The sequence below is a fragment of the Pygoscelis adeliae genome, unplaced genomic scaffold (genome assembly GCF_000699105.1).
Source record: "Pygoscelis adeliae isolate BGI_AS28 unplaced genomic scaffold, ASM69910v1 Scaffold85, whole genome shotgun sequence".
NCBI classification, from domain to species: Eukaryota; Metazoa; Chordata; class Aves; order Sphenisciformes; family Spheniscidae; genus Pygoscelis; species Pygoscelis adeliae.
The window spans coordinates 526,036-536,972 of record NW_008824900.1 but is presented as its reverse complement, the minus strand read 5'-3'; the positions used below and the strand labels follow the sequence as shown (position 1 = coordinate 536,972).

General features: G+C 59.2%; 2 protein-coding genes across 2 annotated transcripts in view; one reads left to right on the top strand and one right to left on the bottom strand.

Moving 5' to 3' along the window:
- CLCN7 (chloride channel, voltage-sensitive 7) overlaps positions 1-5,181 on the bottom strand; it is a 14,849-nt gene extending 9,668 nt beyond the window's left edge. Inside the window, 6 exon segments of the mRNA XM_009324800.1 lie at positions 653-867; positions 1,216-1,348; positions 1,973-2,038; positions 2,268-2,339; positions 3,604-3,675; positions 5,044-5,181. Of these exon segments, the coding sequence (XP_009323075.1) occupies positions 653-867; positions 1,216-1,348; positions 1,973-2,038; positions 2,268-2,339; positions 3,604-3,675; positions 5,044-5,181 (696 nt within the window).
- Positions 5,182-7,910: 2,729 nt separating this feature from the next.
- The window catches only part of ECI1 (enoyl-CoA delta isomerase 1), a 17,968-nt gene continuing 14,941 nt past the window's right edge, over positions 7,911-10,937 (top strand). The window contains exons 1-2 of the mRNA XM_009324799.1: positions 7,911-8,026; positions 9,591-9,781. Of these exons, the coding sequence (XP_009323074.1) occupies positions 7,911-8,026; positions 9,591-9,781 (307 nt within the window). The remainder of the gene's footprint in view (positions 8,027-9,590; positions 9,782-10,937) is intronic.

Sequence of the window (10,937 nt, the reverse complement as noted above, 5' to 3'; positions counted from 1 at the left end):
GGGCTGCCACTTACAGGATGGGGACACACTGGCCACCCTGCCCCTGTCTCTCAGCACAGGGCACACCAAGCACAACCTCCACGAGGCTCAGAGATGAGGCCAAAGCCTATCTACAGGTTCTGGAGGTGGGCTTGAGGGAGGCACCCACTGCTCCTAAGGTCAAACGTGCCAGGAGCTTGCTGGGTTCTTGGGGGACACTAGGGTGTTCCCACCACTATGTCATGGCGAGAGGCCTGGGGCTGCAGAAGGCTCACACTTGGTGGCCAGGGAGAGCAAGGGCAAAGCCACAAGGAAGACACTGCTGACTCAGAGTGGCCCGCAGGGAGCCATCGCCCCCTCCCAGCCATAACCAGCCCCAGTCTCTGTCTTGCCCGCCAGAGCGTGTCCCCGAGGCACCCGACCAGCCTGCTCTCTGCCGGCACTCATGTATGCCCAACGCGGAGAGGCCGAGCCGGGGCCAAGGCTTGCGAGAGTTGTGCCTGCGCCCAAGGCTGGAGCACACCCTCTGCCCCAGGCTGCCAGGGCTGCCAGCGGAGGACAGCACGTCCCGTCAGCCTGACAACCCCGGAGAAACTTGACAGCACAGCTGCAGCCAACGCCGAGGAACTGGGGCTACCAAGAGCCAATCGGGCAGAAATATATTTGCTTTTACATAAATTTGCATGTTTTCTGGAGACATGATCCTGCTTCCCCCATGTAAAGAGTTGGGGCAGGAGGCACAGGGATACCCCAACCCAGACCAGTTCCATACTCTTACCTCTATGAAAGCAACGATCACGGAGCCCACCATCACCACGCTGGCGTTCAGGGTGGCCCAGAGTAACAGGGAGAAAGACAGGCCCCCTTTCTCCGTGAACTTGTCGATGTCTGGGGCAGCAGTTCAAGGAAAGGCTAGTATCGGTTGGGTACCATCCTTCCCACTGCAATAATGCAACACTAAAAGTGTTTCTTGGGCTGTGGCAGCGCAGCAGGTCCTGTGCACTTAGGACAGCCAGGGCTGCTGCAAGGAGCCTCCTCCGTTACGGCAGTGCCCAGCCAGAGCTCAGCCCCGCAGAGCAGCCGGGCACTCGGCAGCACCTTGGGTGGCAGGGTCTGTAACGCCAAACCCAGGCAAGGAAGCGCTGCCCTCTCCCCTGGCACCCCTCTCACAGCTCCCAGGAGCAGAGATCCCGCAGCTCCCGGCTGGCCAGTGGCCATGGTTCCATGGGAGGATACTGCCCTTCACCACCCGGTACTTCAGCCCAGCCAGGTTCTCCACCACGATGTCGATGAAGCAGGCGACGAGGCCGGTGAGGATGCCGATCATGGCACAGATGACCCAGCGCTTGATCTCCACCGTCCGGAAAGCCTGAGGGTCAGACAGCCGTCAGACCCCGCTGCCGCCCAGCCCGTCCCCCACCAGCATCGGGGGGACTCCAACCCACCTGGCCACTTCCCCCAACACAGCCCTAAGCCTGGGCAGCTCTGAGGAGAGCTGCCCAAGGAAAACCGATGCTGGCTGATCCAGGATTGCAAAGCCTGGCCACAATTTACTTATTTTAAGCCAGTGCCCTTGCCCCTCTGTGGGATCCCTAACAGCAGATGTGCTTTTCCAGCTTGCCTGCCTCCATCAGGCCCCTTCTGTTGGGCTTCTTGCTGCGGCGCTGACTCCCAAAGCCCCCAGGGCAGATGTTTCACATGGCTCCAGAAGTCCCTCTGCTCAGGGACCTGCCCCGTGCTGCCCAGCAATGCCACCATCAGCACCCAGGCTAGCTCCCATTCGAACCATCCTATGCTGGGTCCTTGCTCCTGAGGTTTTACGGCTCGTCACAAGCTGGTCAGTGCCCATAAACCCACCACAGCTCAAGCGCTGCTTTGAGCACGACCTCCCCCGGGGCAGAGAAGCCCCCCAGCAGCCAGGCAGGGGGGAATGACTTCCCTGGGCCATCCCAGCCGCAGGGATGGTGGGCAACCGGGTCGCAGCGAGACTCACTGTGTGGTTTATCCGCCTCTCCTCCTCCAGGAACAGCTGGTTTTCACTGTTGTCATAGTCCAGGCTCTAGTTCAGGAAAGGGAGATGCTGTTACTGTCTAGCTCAGGGGAAGAGACACCCGTGCTGGGGAGGGCTGGCCTCAGACCCTCACCCCTGCCCCTCCACACCCCTGTATCTTCTTCCTCCCTCGATCCAGCTCCTTCCCCACTGAAACCCCTCTAGCTGGGCGGCCGCAAGCCCTCGCTCCATGTACCTCAGCCACTGCATCCCAGAGGGAGGGGAGACAGGCGCTTACCTCGTACTTGAGCGACAGGAGCTTCTCATTGTGGGGGATCTCATTAGGATGCTGCCGAGGGAGCTCCGTCTCCTGCAGGACATGATGGACAGGTTAGAAGGGCCAGGTCCAAGCCCAACCCTCCTCTCTGCCACATAACTGCTGGTTTAATGCTGGTTTAATGCTGGTTTTCATGCTTAGGAGAGGCAGGGAGGTCTGCAGAGACCCAAGCCCTAGCGCAAGCTGCCCGGCAGGCCATGATCCGGCATGATTTTCCAGCAGTTGGTGTACGTATGGGATTTAAGGCAGCTGGAACAGGCTGTCAGGCATGCACCCTCGCCCACTGCCTCTCCAGCCCTGGGTAGGATGTTTCCCCACAGGCAGAAGGAGGGTTTGCCCAGCTGGGTACCAGGCTGCCATGCTGATCCGGCGCTGCCTCCAAGCGGCTCTGTGCTCCGGTGGAGGGCAACCTTTCACCTCGGCAGGAAATTCCTTCAGCCGAAAGCAAGGAGCTATTTCAAGCAGGCCCACGATTTTGGGCAGAAACCAAATTCTGTTTCCCAAACGCCTTTGACCGTGCAAGCTGTTCCCAGCTCCAAATTAGGGCATTTACTGAGGATGCCGGAGAGGGCCCTGGGGCAGCGGCACCCTACACCCTTCCCTGGCCCCGCGTTACAGCTATGGCCAAAGACAGCCCAGCCTTTCCTCTGAGGCACTGGATTAAGACCTATTTCTTCCCATTTAAGAATTCCACAAGAAATGTTTAGCAAAAGTCTTCTTCCCATTTGCTCTTCCTACAGCTCCAGAGCCGAGGCAGGAGCATCTGGAGAAGAAAAGCTTCTCAGGTGTGCATGGAGGGGGAATAACTTCAAACTTGAGAGTTTTTGCAAGATGCCCCGTCTGTTGCTAACCCTGTCCCCAGGCTTGAGACATCTTCCCCCAGCTGCCGTCCCACTATGCATCCCCTCCCTTGCCTTCACACTGAGCTGGGCAGCAGGCAAGAGAAGCAGCTTGGAGCTCTCACGACAAGAAAGAAATCCCTTCCCACGCCACTGGATTCTACATTTGCTCCCGTGGGAGGAAGGTTCCTGGGCCGGCAGGCTGGTGCTGGCGCTCAGAGAGGTGCAGGAGACCATGATGTCCTCGGGCCAGCGCTGCGGCTAAGAGGAAGCAGCAACGGTCGAGGCAGAGGGGCAGCCAGCTGCCCACGCCGTGAAGGTCGCCCAGCCCAGGAGGAAGCACTGGAGCCCTCATGGGATAAGCGGGATGTGAGGGGGGGAAACAAAAGCAGCCATCAGTGCTGTTAGTAGAAGGGAAGTGCTTTCAGTAACGGCGGGCCCCTTTCTGTGCCACTCACCAGCTCACGGATGTCCTCGTTGAGGTCCACATTGCTCAGCTGCCCGATGCGCAGGAAGGAGGAAGGAGTGAGCTGAGGAGAGAAGGGAAAACGGGGTCAATTCCTGAATGCGCGACAAGCCTTGGCAGAAGGAAAGAGCAGGCACACGGGTGCTCGTGCTCTGTGCCCCTCACCGAGCTCTGCCTGCCTGCCCGCCGCCAGAGCCCCCCCCGAAGCGCAGCACCCACAGAGGACTGCTCTCAGAGGACACACGGAGGAGGTGAGACCCCCAACCCCGGAGGGAGCACGAGGCAGCGGCAGTCTGCCGGGGTTTGGGCAAGCTGCTGCAACCTGTTAGTTGGCAGAGCCGGCTTGCCCCAGGGGAGGTGCCAGCCAGCAGCAGCTCATTCGAGGCCAGCAGCCCCAGGAGCTGGCCAGAGACACCAACAGCCTCCAGTAAGGAGCATGGCAACCCGACGCAGCAACCGTGCAGCCAAGCAGCACGTTCCACACTCCCCTGGAGCTGGGGAGTGACGTACCCCCCTGAACAGAAAGTGCCATCTCCGCGGTCACAAGTGCACCAAGACCTGCCTGGGCCACCCCTCAGCTCACACACCAGGCCAGTGACAAGGGATGGCCAAAGGCACGTTTGGCTTTGCCATCTGCTCCACGGGAGCAGTTCCCAGCCAGGGAAACGAGCACGTCGGCACGTTCATCTCCCTCCGAGCACCCAGAAACGCAGCGACGGCCGGGCCAGCTGCCAGCCAGCGCACACAAGAGGAAGCAGGGCACGTTGCTCCCGCACAGCCTCGGGGACACCAGCGCCTCTCCGAGCCGGCCCCAGCGCGATGCTGGGAAGGAGCATTTGCATCTCCCTCTGGGGAGGCAGGTTCTCCTTTTGCTGGTGACTACTCGGGCTTGTTACTGGCAGCGCAATTGTGTAACACGGGAGTTTTTTGACTATTTGGGGCACCTCTTGTCTCCTGGCCGAGCCAGCCTCCAGCCGGGCAGCGCTGCAAGGGGACCCAGCAGAAGCTGGCAAGCTGCCGTCACCCCTCCGCCATTGTGAAACACAGGGATGCACAAGGGGGCGAGCAGCACTGTCACTAAGCACAGCCCAAGCACCATTTCTCAACATTAAGATCTTCCCCTCTGGAGCCTCACCCCTCCCCAGCTGCCAGGCTAAAGGACTGAAGAATAGAAGAGGGATGGCGAGCAACAGCAGGGCCCTGGCACATCAGTCCCTCTCTGCCGGCAAGCCGGCAGATCCCAGATCAAGCCCCTGCTGCTTTAATCCCCACCAATCCCGTCTGGAACATGCAGGCCAGAGCGACTGGGAGCCGCGCACGTCACTGCAGATAAAGAATATCCCTTTGTGTTTGCAGCCTGACCTATTTTTCCCATTTCAGGTTCTCATTCACTGCCTGACCTGCAGGCGGGTTTTGCTCCCGCTTCTCAAACCCCCTTTGGTGCCCTTTCGTCCCCAAAAGCCTGAGCCACGGCAGCCAGGGGCGTCCCCGGCAAGGGAGCCGCAGGGCTGAGGATCAGCCCGCAGGAGGGGCTGAGCACAAGCTGCTCCACGTAGCGGTTTTTGGACATGGGTTTGCCAAGACCAGCCTGGTTCTGGTCCGTGATGGCTCCACAATCCCCCTGGAAAGGACCCAGGTGGACTTTCCCGGCAGTCAGAGCAGACCACCGTGGGCTCCTACAAGCCAGGCACACCCGAGGCTGTCACCTCCCCGGGGGGGACGTGGATGGGAACTTACGCAGAGTCACGAGCTGGAGGCAGGAACTGCCCGTTTCAGTGCCTGCTAGTGCCCAGCCGCTCCGGTGGCAGGCAGAGGTCCCAGCTGGGCCCCCGCCGTCCTGGGGAGGGGGGAAGGACACGGTCCTCGCCCTGAAACCCTGGGAGGGACAAAGCTCAGACCTTGCAAGGGAAGCCACCTCCACCCGGCTTTAGGAAGCACAAAGATTTAAGGCTCCCGTTAGATGCCACACGTCCAGGGCAAGATCAAGGCAACGAGATGGAAACGCTCGTTCATGCCATGTCGCCTGCTCATTCCTGGGCTCAGACCTCAGGCACCAAGACCTCAGACAGGACCAGCCCTTCGGGGAAGTTCTCCTTCTGCTAGCCATGGGGGTCCGCAGAAAGATCAAACGTGGCTGAACCGGTGACACCCCCCTGCTACACCCCTTCCCGATGGAGCAAGCGGCCAGGGCACGGCAGCTTCGCTCCCAACAGATTAGGCAGCAGCAGCAGGACCTAAGCACAGATGAAGGGAAAGGAGCTGCAGTTGAACCTGGAGCTGAACTTTGTTAGACAAGCAGCGTGTTTTTAATATGCCCCCCTCCCCCCCCCCCACCCACGCCCCCCCCCCCCCCCCCCCCCCAAGCCCTGGCATCTCTCCTGCATCCAGATGGGCCGAGCCGCTCTGCGAGCAGAGGGCTGGCTCCCACCTCGCCTGGCACAGGGATCACGTGCCGGGAAGACAGGAAAAAGCTACTTCCCAACTTTTATAAGAGGGACACGGGGGATTCAGGCAGCCAGGAGCCAAGACAGAAGGTTATTTGTGCACGGCTCAAAGATTCACCGAGCACATGGACAGCATTACCCTCCTTGGGATGTTTTTCAAACTCAGGCCAAGACAGCTGCTGATCCCGGGTACATATGATGTTGGTGTGACCGTGGTACGATTATCTCCACATAACAACACACACTGTTGCCAAAACCCAGAGGACACAGCCTGGCTAACAGCTCTCCTGTTCCAGGAGAGGCTCTCAGGCCAGCTGAGCCAGTCTCCGACAGCGGCACAGGAACAGCGACGGCACCCAGCCCTCAGCACTCGCCCCGTTTGGGTGGTAAAGCTAATTCCTTACCCATTTTGAGCTCTGCAAAGAGATGTCTGGAGCCTTGATCTAGACCAAAACTGTTTAACATCTTTGTCAGCGGGACAGTTGGTATGCTGGAGGGCAGGGCTGCTCCTCAGAGGGACCTCACCAGGCTGCAGGGAAGCCCCCGAAGTTCAACAGAGGCAAATACAAAGCCCTGCACCTGGGATGGATGTGCCCCAGTGGTTAGAAAGCAGCTTTGCTGAGAAAGTCTTGCACCCAGCTGGTGGACAAGTTGCAGAGGAGTCGGTGGCACAAACCTGCAGTGGAGGTGGTCAACCAGCTCCTGGGTGGTGCAAGACCACAGCCAGGAGGTCTGGGGAAGGGATCCCACGCCTCCGCCTGGCACCTGCGATAGCACACCTGGGACTTGGTGTCCAGTTTGGGCTTCCCGGGACAAGAAAGGCACGGAGACACAGGAGTGAGTCCAGCACGACAGTCAGGGGCTGGAGTACGTCATAAGACGTACGAGGAGAAGCTGGTGCTCCTCAGGGAGGTGATCTTGCCATCTCCAGACACCTAACAAGAGGTTACTGAGAAGACAGAGCCAGACTTTCCTCGAAGCTTTGCATTGATGGGACAAGAAGCAGCGGACAAGCTGCAGCAAGGGAACTTCTGCTTAGATATCAGAAACAAACGTTCACCCCGGGGGTGGCGACACACTGAACCTGGAGCCAGAGAGGGTGCAGAGTCTCTGTCCTTGGAGATTCTACCCAAATCTCCACCGGACACGGCCCTGAGTGACCTGGTCTAAGGGATCTGCTCTTAGCCGGGGCTGGGCTAGAGATCTCCCGAGGCCCCTTCCCCCTTCACCACGCTGCCACCCACTCCAGCATTGATCTGAGACGGGCAAATTCAGGATCGACCTCAACAAGAAAAAAATCTGGCAGAAGATCTCAACCACCACCTTCTGCTCAGGCCCCGAAAGGATCATCTCCAAGATCGGGCAGCGGCAGCTGAATGCAAGATACCAGCACCAGCCTGGAGCATCACAGGTCGGGGTGGGAGACAGCAGCCCTGCTGCCAGCATCCCCGTTTGGCAGAGGTGACAAGAAGCCACACTGCTATACGTGATGCCACAGCAGTGTTTCACCTCCAAGCAGAGCAGTCAAAGAGCAATCCCTGTTTGTGAGCAGCAGAATGACTTCAGTTGAGGCTAAAACACCGCAGAACCAACCCGGGTTGTGTGCACAGCGACCTAGCAGTGCCGCCCAAACGTCGCTCTGAAGAACTGTAAATAGGGAGCATCTGACTCTGCTCCACAGCCCATTTCCACAGGGACGAGCCAGCGAGGCTGCTGCCTGCAGGACATCACCCACCCCCAGCGACCACCGCCTGGCGTGAAGAAACCCCCCCATACCCTGCCCCTTATCGCCATCCTGCTGCTCTCTAACGAACTGGAAGCACGTGGCTTTCTGTTATCGATGAGATAAAGCGCGATGCAGACCGCATCAGGAGCCCACAGCAGTATTGCAGAAGCAGCGGGAGGGAAGGAAGAGGATTTCCAGCACCCAGGGCCCTCTTGGCCCCAGTGCGCTCTGCCAAGGAGCCCCCGGTACCTGCTTGGGTTGGAAGGACGGCTCCAGGCTGCAAGGTTGTGTCACCGGGTGGCTCACCGGCAGGGGAAGCCCTGTCACCGGCTACGGCAGCGTATGGGGGAGATGGGCTGCGGGGCTTTTGAAATCCCCCTCCTCTGACACACAACCACAGCTGCGATGGGCTTCAAACCAATGCAGCCATCGTCCCCGAAACACACCACACCGGGAGAGAACGAGACTCCTCACCTCCAGGCCCGTAAGGGAGGAGAAAGCATCCGGACTCTCCCCGTGGTGTCACCACTCAGCTATGATTTTGCTTCCAGCCTCCCGATGCCACTCCAGGGCACAGCTGCCCCTTGCCCCTCACCTGCACGAGGCCGGGAGATGCCATTATTGTCCTGGCCCACCTGCCTTTCTCCGGGCACCTTGTCCCACGTGTCCCCTCTGCAGAAGAGCAGCACAAGGTTTAAGCGCCGCGGCAGTCCCCGGTGGTGCGAGCACCCAGCAGAAGGAACTGGACTCGCTAAAACCCCTCTGCTTGGGGAAGCTCCTGCCACCACCCAAAGGCAGTGGCTTTCCAGGGAGGCCAGCTCCGGGCTCCCAGCAGCAGGCAGGCCAGGCCAGGCAGCCTCTCTGCCGGTACCCAGGGGACGCGCAACCTGCAGCCTGTCCGCCAGGAATAAGGGCTCACCCAGCAGACTTCTCTTTTTCTCCCTCCCCCCTGCCAAGATTTTCCGATTGCAGCAAGCGCAGCAGCCCTCCGGCATCGCCACCCGGCCACAAAGGCTGCATTTTGCCCTCTGCTATTTGAAGTTAAAGAAAACAAGACCCACAATATCTAGAGATGCAGAATAAACACACAGGGGTTAAGAAGGACGAGCCGCCCAGGAGCAGCAGCCTGGTCCGCATTTTGGTGACTCCCTGCCCACACCCCCTGTTCCAGGCACCCTCTGGAGCAGGAGCATTATACCAATCCCAAAGTCAAGGCATTTTAGCACAAACACAGAGCATATCTTCAATGGGTAGCAAAGGAGAAGCATTCTTTTTCGAAAAATGCCTAATGATGGAAATTCGCTGCTCTTACTAAAATTGTCCACCCACTTCTCAACCTGAGAACTGCCACGCACGGCTCGAGAACACGGGAAAGGGGCAGCCCACGGCAGGCGTGATGCTCAGAGGCACAGGCAGCCTCTCGCTTCTTGACATACTCGAGGCACTAGAAAGTCCTGGTGAGAGGACGAAGGCTCAGTCAGCTCCGGAGCAGCGCTCAGCTGGCCCCAAAACCGGAGGAGACCTCAGGCACAGCCCTGTAGCGTCCCCCCTACAGTCAAGGGCGTGTTTATCCAGCCCCTCCTCACCTCTCGCCCACAAACACTCGATCTCAGTCTCTCGCAGCAGTCAGCCGGGGAACTATAGACCCATGTTTCCTTTTGTCACTTGAAGATCACTTTCACTTCCATTAAACAAGCATGTGAGAAAGGGAAGACGCTCCACTGGGGACATTTTTATTGTATTACCACAACCCAGGTTTAAGCCTCCCGTGAGCTAAGCAGCTCCAGCCTCCTTGTTTCTCTGCCAAAGCTGTCCTGTCTTCCCGCTTCAATCTATACGACTATACAGCATCGAGGTCAAAGGACCGTCCGAGGGAGAGAAGCAGCTGCCCTACACCGAAAGGCAACCCCAGCGCTACAGTGACAACCCAGCTGCCACTGCCAGGTCGGTGCCGCGGGCACGCGTGGTCCAGGCAGCCGTGGGTTCGGAGCGCCGGCAAGGTACTCACTCTCCTCCTTTGCTAACGGAAAACGCCACGTAGTGCCTTGTCACCAGCTGGGGCCTGAGCCACCCGCACCGTGAAGGGACACGGTGACAATAAATCAGACCAGCAGGGCCGGGTCTCCACCACTGACCAGCCCTGCTGTAGGGGAGCTCAGGCATTTCTTCTGAGCTACCAGGAAAACCCTTTCCTAACTGACCCACAGCCACAGGATCTGGTTAATCCCTATTTTAACAAACTTCAGACCTGCGGAATTTGCCACGTGGTCTTTAAAGTCAACCTGTGCTGTAAATACACAGCATGCTGTTGTACCGCCTGGGAAGATTATTTTTGTTTTCACACCAGAACAGCTGCAACGGTACAGGCGACTCCTGCCAGCCGCCGTGCCCTGCTCCCGCAGCGCCACGCTAGGCACTTCCAGCCTAACGAACCCTGCATTTCCCTCTAATTAGCCTGCTGTTCTGACTTGCCCAGGAGCAGGACAGCACAGAATCGTGCTCGGCGAGACATCCCTGCTAACAGCTGCCAAAGGCTGGCACCACTCCTCCTCCTCTAAGCTCAGGTGTCCCAGCAAACTCCTCATAGGAAATTCGAGGACGTCACCCGGAGGCAGCTCCTCTCCCACCTGGCGCTGGCGCGGAAGCGCCCCATGGACCCGGCCTGACCAGGGCCCTTGCCCGGCACAGCCCGCCCAGCCACAGCTTCGCTCTGTAACAGGCACAGAGTGCCTCGGCCAGAGCCACGGCGTGCTTCTTGTGGAGGAGAGGCTGCTAGGCGGACTGCCCGAGTAACAGCCTCCAGGTACACTGCAGAGAAGTTTCTCTTCAGTTAATTACCCCAAATTAATTTGCAAGAAGGAACTGGCCTCCCTGTGTTTGTGATACGTCCCACCCTGGATTCCTTTTGTCAGCGTAGTTCCATCTGTCCCGCACGATGTCCACCACCACGCCAGCGTTAGACGCTCTCGTGTTTGAGCCCGACGTGTTGGCTTGGGCACCAGCAGCGTGCCAGGCAGCAGGCTCTCTCACAGAACGGTCCTTTTAGTAGAAATGAAGCGGGCAGCCCCAGCGGGCAGGAGCAGGCCCCTGCTCAGCACGGGCTCCTGCTGGCAGGGACCGTCTCAGCCGCTCGGCTGCGCCCACGGCTGAGGAGCG